The following is a 9,088-nucleotide window of genomic DNA, read 5'->3' as shown; positions in this document are numbered from 1 at the left end:
CAGCATCTGCTGTCACCTGAATTTTTAATCTTAGCCATTCTGACTGGTGTGAGATGGAATCTACCAATGGCATTCTTGACATAATTAGAAAAAGTAATCTTTAAGATTCATATGACAATATAAAAATGGAAAATGCAAATATAATCCTGAGTAAAAAGAACAATACTGGAGGCACAATATTTGATTTTAAAATATACTAGAGAGTCATAGTAACAAAAGCCAGGATGGCATTGGAATAAAACCAGATAGACCGACCACTGGACCCAACCAGAGACCCTAGGAATAAACACTGTGACTACAGCCACATGATTTTCCAGAAGAGGCCAAAAATGTGTGCTCAAGAAAAAGCAGAGTCCTTAACTTATAATGTTGGAAAACATCCACATGCTTTTTGTTTTTAAAATGTAACTATAGGGCTGCTCTTCCAAAGGTCCTGAGTTCAAATCCCAGCAACCACATGGTGGCTCACAACACCTGTAATGAGATCTGATGCCCTCTTCTGGTGCGTCTGAAGACAGCTACAACATACTTATTTATAATAATAATAAATAAATCTTTGGACCTGAGTAAGCAGGGCTGACTGGGGCCAGCAGAGGTCTTAAATTCAACACCCAACAACCAAATGAAGGCTCGCAGCCATCTGTACAGCTACGGTGTTCTCATATACATAAAATAAATAAATAAATCTTTTTAAAAAATGTAACTATATATGTATCTCTGGTACTACACAAAAGTTAATCCAACTGATTAGAGACCAATGTAAGATCTGAAAATTTGAATCTTCTAAGATACCTACATCGGCAATGACTTTCTGAATCAGAGTCCAACGTGTCCAGAAACAGCAGCAAGTAGCAAAGAGCAGACAAAGAGGACCATGCAACAAAGGAAAGCATTCACAGTGTGAGGAGACAGCCCACAGCATGGGATCCTTAATGGTACTCAACTGAGAGGATTAACATCCAGAATGCATCAAGAACTCAAAAACATTCACACAAAAGAACAGGAAATCCAACCAGGGAACTGAACAGACACTTCTCAAAAGAACCATAAATGGCCAGCAATATGAAAAAAAATGTTCATTTTTAGCCACTAGGGAAATTTAAATAAAAATATCCTGAGAAACTATCTCATGTCAGACGATGTTTATCATCAGGGCAACAAGGCTGATGCTAAGGTTTGCTTGGTATAACGATTGCCTAGTATGCGTGAAAATCCTGGGTTCAATCCCCAGCATGGCAGAAGAGATGGAGGGACACACGTCTGTGGTTAAGGAGGATCTGATAGCAAGATCATTCTTGGTATTTAATGAGTTCAAGGCCTGCTGATCTAGGGTACATGAGACCTAGTTCCAAACAAAACAACAGCAATAATAGAATAATAAATGCTGGGCAAGAGGAGAGTCCTTACATATTTTTAAGGTTGTACAATGTAGGCTGTATAAGCTACCAAACAAAGCTGTATGGGCGTTCCTCCAAAACCGCATTCCTGTGTGTGGACCTTTAGGAATCAAAGTCAACATACAACAGAGATACCTTCAGATCCAGTGTTTACCACCGCACCCTTCTCAATAGCTAAGTCATGGAATGAATTGGCCTACATGAGGTACTAGAGCATGGTGTATAACATGTATAGTGGAGTAGTGTCCAGCCATAAAGAAGAAATAACTCAAGCTATTTACAGAAAAGAAGCTGGAACTGGAGTTCATCACGTTAAGTAAGCTTGGCTCAGAAGGACAAGTGTATGAGGCTTCTGTCATATGTGGCATCTAGAAGAAACCAGCATGAAATGGGGAGAAGGCCTCTTGGGGGTAAGGGAAGGGCAAAGTTGGGTACTGGGAGGGACTGCATATGATTAAAATACCTTAAATACATATATGAAAGTGTTCAATGAAACTATTACCCTGTATAATTAATTACGCAGTTACAGATGGCCCCACTGTGGGCAACAAGCACAGACTTCAGTGGTCAGCCCAAGGGTTTCCAGGGCTCTCAGCCAAGCACCTGTCTTCCCACCTGTCTGCAGTCCTCTGGCTGTCGCTGTGCAGTCCCCGCACTACCCGGTCTGTCCATGCTGCATGCACTCCACTTTAGATCTAGAAACCAAACTAAGCTATTTCCTTCACCCTCACAGCCTTGTGAGTGTTCTCATACCCCGTCTGCTTACATGAGGAAATGGCCTCAACAGGCTAGATGACTTGTCCAAGATCAAATGACTAACAGCCAAGAGTGGGCAGTCTGCCAGACTCAAGAGCTTTGGCTTGCAGCAGAACAACACTGGGTACCCGCTTCAGGAGGTACCCAACTGGAGGGGACACATATCACCATACTGAAATGAAAAACCCTGCAAAGAGGAGATGTGACGAGAAACAGGAGGCATCCCTGGCCTGAAACAGTCTAACTTCCCTTCCTTGGAATTTCCGGTTCCCTTTCCTTGGGGAATACAGTCTCAGTGACATTCCCTACGAGACCCCAGTTTCCTGCATTACTGAACCCAAACCATGACTTCCCTTCTCTTCCCTGTGCCTCCTTACAATCCAGAAGATGGAGTGTCCTGAGGATGCAGGGTTAGTTTCTAATAGCCTCCTCCAAACTCTCACCGCCCTTTACCTCTCTCGGTATCTCCAACCCCCTTCCCTCAACCCTCCTCCACATCCTGAGGCACAGAGAGCTTTCCAATCCCCATGTCACACCACACTTCTTTCACTGATGTTCAATCTACCGACTTCTCCAACCCTGCCCCTTGAGAGAGGTTCTCCATAGGCTCCAACCGCTCTAAAGCAGCGCCAGCTCTGACGTGAGAAGACCCGACCCACAGCTTCTACCTTCCTACCCTTTTCTCCTTCTGCCGGCACAGCAGCCCCTAAGCCCTCTACCCTCCCACTCCTGCCCACAGGCACTCTATTCTCCAGAGCCTTCAAGAGTTCTCCAGAGGTGACGGCTAAGAGGTCCTCTCTAGCGTATTCTGGTGGCTTCTCCCAGTCTTCCACGCCATGACAGAGCTCCAGTCAAACCAGAGGTATTGTTGCCAGAACATGCACTGTGCTGCTTCTGATGGCCCTCCCTGTCTGCAGTAGCTTGTTCTTCCTATTAATATCCTATATCCTTTTCTTCCTCATGTCAACTGCACGGAGAAAATAGCCGAGACTGTTCTAGATCAAACAGTTCTAGATCATGAGTCCTTGGGAAAGGTTAAGGAGGTGAGAAACCCAGGCTGTGTGTGTGTGTGTGTGGGGGGGGGTGTCAGGGATTCTAGCATCACACCAAGAGTTTTAAAACCGCATACCTCCTTTTTTGTTTGTTTATTTTGGTTTTGTTTTTCTAGACAGAGTTTCTCTGTGTAATCCTGGATGTCCTGGAACTCTCTCTGCAGACCAGACCAGGCCAGCCTCAAGCTTACAGAGATTCGTCTGGGTATGCCTCCCAAGTGCTAGGATTAAAGGTGTGCACTTTAATCTACCCAGCCTGTATATTCCCTTTTAGAAATGGTTGCCACAATCTTTGAGGCATCTGTGCAAAAAACCAAAGACAGAAAACACGTGAACGGAAAGAACAAAGCAAAGTGCGCGAACGTACTTGACTTCAAAAGCTAACACAAAGCTCTAGTTATCAAACCAGCACGGTAGTGGCATAAAAGCCCAGAGACTACTGAATACAACAGCAAACTCACATTCTTACAGCCAACTGATTTTCAACAAAAGTGATACTAACAAACAACGAAGAAAGAACTTTCTTTCTTTTTTTTTTTTTTTTTTTTTTTGAGACAGGGTTTCTCTGTGTAGCCCTGGCTGTCCTGGAACTCACTTTGTAGACCAGGCTGGCCTCTAACTCAGAAATCNGCCTGCCTCTGCCTCCCGAGTGCTGGGATTAAAGGCGTTGGCCACCGCCGCCCGGCATGAAAGAACTCTCTTCAGTTGCGCAGAAGAGTGTAAAACTGGGGCTGGAGAGATGGCCCAGTGGTTAAGAGCACTTCTATTCTTCCTGAGGTCCTGAGTTCAGTCTCCAGCTATCACATGTGGTGGCTCACAACCATCTGTAATGGGATCTGATGCCCTCTTCTGGGCAGACGGAGCACTCATATACATAAAATAAATAAATCTTTAAAAAGAAAAGAGTATAAAACTGAACATATCTTTCACTACTTTAAAAAAAAAAACTTGCTATGGAGTATACGGAAAACAGGTAAATCTGGACAGCATTAGAATGAACAAGGACTGCCCAGAAGAAGATCTCGAAAGGATTGGAAACAAAGAAAAGCGGAAGCAGTACTGAGGAGAGCGAAGTCAGCGCAGGGGACAGCCTACGAAATGGGTACGTGCATGAGACGCTCTCCTGAGGTCCTGGTGACTACTGTGTGTCTGCGGTTACTGTTCCTGGAGCAGCCACCACACTCAGATATGCCTTGTGCTGAACTGTCACCACTGTTCAAAACGCAGCAAGCATCACTGATGACTACAGTCCAACTACTTCCTGCTCTAACACCAGCCGTCCACACCCTGTGAGTCTCTCTTGCTTTTTCTCTACAAACCAAAACCGCAGCTCACCGTCCTCAGAAATGATCTAGGTAACTCAGTGAGATATGTCATCACTCACACTTGGGCACCTCTGGTGATCTGCTTTGAGTAGCCAACCTGTTAAGCTAAACCAGGTCTGAACGATAATAAACCCTGAGTCCGGTGCCACCTAAGGAAACTGCGCCACACAACTGCACTATACCCATCAGTACAGGCTGGGAGGGTGGTGGCCACGTGCCTACCAGGTCCTCACTGACCACTTCGTTTCTAGACCCAATCATCCGGCCCAGTGCCCACCAAGGTCCTGAGGAGACGGTCCAGCAGCTTGCCAGCCTGTGGCTAGAGTAGGAGGCAATCCTATCCCAAAGAGCTGCTCAAGAGGGCAAAGATGCAGGCTAGACAGACAGAGGGCTCGAGAATGACGGAGGCCATCGGCACTAGGAGCCTCTTGACCTCTCACCTACCTTGTACTAGGAGGCAAACAAGCTTGTCTCCCACCTTCCTGTGGTTTGAGTTGTGAGAACTGCACCCTGCCTGGCCTTGTCTGTGAGGGGACAGCTAAGTGGATTATAGGGCTCCCATCTGTCCTCACACATCTGTGCCAAGGGATAAGATGCTATATGGCCAAGGGTAGTCAGGAAGTGGCATGGGGTTAAGGATCTAAGACGGACACCCCACACACACACACGCCTACCCCTTCCCTGGCCACAGGCAAGCTTGCTATTCCCTAAAGCAGAGATATATTACCCATGTATGGCCCTGCCATGCTGGTGGGAGGAGTCAGGTCAAAGGAGGGAAGCGGCTGCCGTACCTGGGCTCACACAGGAAAGCTGTGCTTTCGCTCTCCGCTCTCCACACCAGCCACTCTCTGAAGGACGGGTGGCAGAACATGCGGGTTTTGTCTCTCCTCTTAATGAGGAAGCAAGAGAGGGCCTCCATCCTCTGCTGGAAGTCCTCCCAGCCCTGCTCGCCTTGGATGTGGCCGGCGTTGATAGCCTGAAATATCTGCTCATCCGTCATGGGGTGGAGGGACGCGAGGGCCACGTTCAAAATGGGAAGGGCCCGGTCAAAGGCAGACTGGGTCATGAACTTCATGTTACACTGCAGCAGATAGAGCTCGGATAGAGACACGGGCACCACCTTGTAGCTGGCACTCTTTATGACCAGGTGGCCCCGCTGGAAGAGGTCCAGCGTGAGCTTGAGGTACAGGTAGGAACCGAGGCTCCGCAGGACCAGATGGCTGCTGACTTTGCCGATGAGGGCGGCGTCGGCCTTGCCATTCAGGGAGATGTTGCTGAGGATGTCCTGGCTGCTGTGGACCCTGTGCTGGACGTAGGCGTGCAGGTCACTGTGAATGTCCTTGTTGTCTGGAAAGTCGTCTAGGGACAGCTTGACAAACGGCAGCGCACTGATGATTTCCTGGGGTTGGGGAAACAAAACCTCTCAGTGTTAGTCCACAGAGTTTCCCCTTTCCCTGTAAAGCGGGCTCGCTCGTTCCCTTTCAAGGAGGATTTTTCATGGATTACGGGGGCTCGCTGTTTTGTATTAGAACATGTAATAGGATGAGGTACAGATAAAAAGCTTAAGTGAAAGAAATCCCGGTGAGAGATAGGATCTTCCCCAAAGCCCCTACTGGGGACTCTGAGCCAAGTGAGCAGGGGGAAGGGGCCCCAAGGAGACAGCAGCAACCAGCCCACACCAACAAAGGGACAAAGGGGCATTGAGACCCTGCAGGTGACCAGATACCCGTAATCCCTGAGCAGCTGGCTCTAGAACATGGGTAAACACAAACCACCACTGCACATCTAAGAGCACAGCCAGATGCTGAGACAAGAAGAGCCCCCTCTGCACCAGACACCAGGACTGTGTAACCCTTCCCAGAAGCAGACTTCCCGTTTCTCCCCGTGTCCCTGGACAACCAGGCAGCAAAAATCACTGCCTGCCCCAGTACAGCGTGTTCTCATCTTAAAAGAATTTTAAGTATTCTCTTTAGAACAAATTATCTTGTTTTGTCTGCATGTCTGTGTCCCAAATGCATGCCTGGTGCCCACGACAAGGGTGTTGGATGCCAGGGAAGTAGAGTTACAGTGGTTGTGAGCCACCCTACGGGTGCCGGAAGTTGAACCCAAGTTCTACAAAAGAGCTGCCCATGTTCTTAATCACCAAGCCATCTCTCCAGCCTGAAGTGAACTGTTGGTTGAATCTGACTTGCACAGGATCACTGATGTTTCCAAGATAAGGTCTGAACCCCAAGAAACAATTTAACTTCTCACTAACATTTCTGAAGCTCATGCCCTTTAAGGTAGCAATGGCAGGAAAACAAACGGTAGTAAACAGCCGCTTCCATTTTGCATGGACGCTAACCTTAGCACTACTCAGCACAGGGATACAGAAAACCAGTTCAAGTTTAAACCCAGCTGCTAGGTTATGCTTAATGAGGGAAATTCGACTGAAAATGGATGACCCAAAGGGTCATAAAAATAAGCGTGCCATTTAAATGCAGGTTTAATCGCAAGTTTTAATAAGGAAAACAAAGATGAGCATGACCACCCAGTTCCATGAAATGAAACAAGCCTTACCCATAACAAGCTGTCCCCACACCTAGAAGCTCCAGTAGGTTGCTTGGCCAGAAACCTCGGCCAGTACACACCTCACCACAGTAAGCCAGGCTTACACACTGCCATGTCAGAAGGACGGGGACAGCTCGCTGCTGCTCGGATGCTTAGCTGATACTGTGATCATCCTTGTTCCTACGGGACTCTCTGATCTACTTTTTCAGAGTCTCCATATTGGTTTTCAATTCAGTAACCAAACGGGCTCTAACTCTAGGCCAGAAGCACTTGCTACTGTATACTTGGGATGTGGGAACTTGGAAAGGGGGGGGGGAGTATTTTATCACCTGAAAATTTGCTCTCACGGTCACGATCAACTTCAGCCAGGTGGGGAATTTAGGAATAATTTTGGTAATAAACGAAGACAGCGTATCTCCGTAATCAGGCTTATGAAATTCAGCTTCATTTAAGCCGTCTATCAGGATGATGTATTCCTCTTCTGGAATTTTCTGCTCTAAAATATGAAATAATTTTTCCAAATTAAGAAATTATACGTTTCTATAACATGGCACCACCCAGTGCATTTTAGCACACAGCTTAAAGTGTTAGCAAAACCTAAAAAGGTTTACATATGGCAGAAGACATGTTTTCAACAAAGCATATTTTCTATTAAATTTATAATGAAAAACAGAGAACTGAGCCAAAATAAAATCAATTCTTACAAAACAGTTTTCAGAAGCATATTGCATTACAGACATTAGCAGAATCTCAACCTTATATATAATGCGGTTAGTTCTTCATAAACCTGAGTAGCCTGTAGCCAAGGTCACTGACATGCACTGACCACCTAAACCTGAACAGACACCCGGCCCTTCGCTGGAACCCCTCAGCTGCCTGACTCCAAGGAACCCAGCGCTCCCCACGCCATCACCAAGGCTGTGTGGTCGGAATCTCTCAGGGGTGAAGGGCTGCTTCACAGATGTCCAGAATAGGTCCTTCACACAGCAGCCTAAAGCTAGTTTTCTATTTATGAGCAACAGCTTTCTGCTCAGGACACAGAGCAGGCATGACAGCCATCTCAGGCCCTCGTTCTGTATCTTCTAGTGGAAGATGCTTTATAGACAGGTAACTCAGAAAAAGGAGCAAGGTAAGGGATGAAAACCTTTTGGATCGATGATGTCACTGACAATCCTACTTGGGAAGGGCAAAGTGGGGGTGGGGGTGGGGAGGAAAAACTAAATGTAAACTCCCACTGTTTTCCCTGCGGAGTGTAGACTCTTCCAGTGTGTGCACTACCTACACGGGTTACTGTCGTGTGGGAGACCAGATTATGCCTCTTCGAAATGTGGACAACTGTGGTGGAAAAGAACAAGGAAGGAAGTTTGGGCAACCCCTTGCCCACCCTTTTAGCTTACAGCCAGGAGAAGACTGTCTACCAGGAGAAGGGAAGAAGAGGGCAGGGTCTCAGCCATTGGAGACGCAGAGAAGTCTGGGAATCAAAGCTTACGAACTCCCTGCAACTAACATTAATCTTCCCATGGATTCACCTTCCCAGTTTCCTGCCTCTGAAGGCCCAAGGTGTTGCCTGTTTTGTTTTGACATCTTACCACTCCTAAAAGTTATTGCCCTTCATTGAAGATCCTTCAGAAGGTGGAGTCTTAAAAGCTCTTTTCTCAGTAACCATCCACAACCATGTACATGTACTGTAGGTATTAATAAGCTCTCCTGGCTCTGTTATGGCTACCGCTGGCTCATTTCATAGACCAAGAATCAAACCTTTGTAGGACAGTGAGTCTATTCTTCCCTACAGTTCCAAGGCTTTCTTAGAACTGCTCAGTTGCTGATTTTATCCACACCAGAGACGTTGCACTGGAAACAACGCCCCCAGAGGACCGATGTTGTGGGATCTGATGTGTATTGAGACACCCACATCTTGTGCCTGCCACCCCAGGGCTAAGCTGACCACCCTTCTGAGGACCACTTGGGCATCGGCCTTTACTGGGAAGCAGCCCCAAGGCTTCTGGTA

General features: G+C 47.0%; 1 protein-coding gene across 6 annotated transcripts in view; it reads right to left on the bottom strand.

The window, feature by feature from the left end:
* Tanc1 (tetratricopeptide repeat, ankyrin repeat and coiled-coil containing 1) overlaps positions 1 to 9,088 on the bottom strand; it is a 233,173-nt gene that overhangs the window by 39,947 nt on the left and 184,138 nt on the right. For all 6 annotated transcript variants that reach the window (XM_029536846.1, XM_021192512.2, XM_029536845.1 and 3 more), the window contains 2 exons: positions 7,410 to 7,576; positions 5,322 to 5,929 (listed from right to left, as the gene is read on the bottom strand). In XM_029536846.1, the coding sequence (XP_029392706.1) occupies positions 5,322 to 5,929; positions 7,410 to 7,576 (775 nt within the window). The remainder of the gene's footprint in view (positions 1 to 5,321; positions 5,930 to 7,409; positions 7,577 to 9,088) is intronic.

Source organism: Mus pahari, chromosome 3, assembly GCF_900095145.1.
Source record: "Mus pahari chromosome 3, PAHARI_EIJ_v1.1, whole genome shotgun sequence".
Taxonomy (NCBI): domain Eukaryota; kingdom Metazoa; phylum Chordata; class Mammalia; order Rodentia; family Muridae; genus Mus; species Mus pahari.
This window is presented reverse-complemented; position numbering and strand designations above follow the sequence as displayed.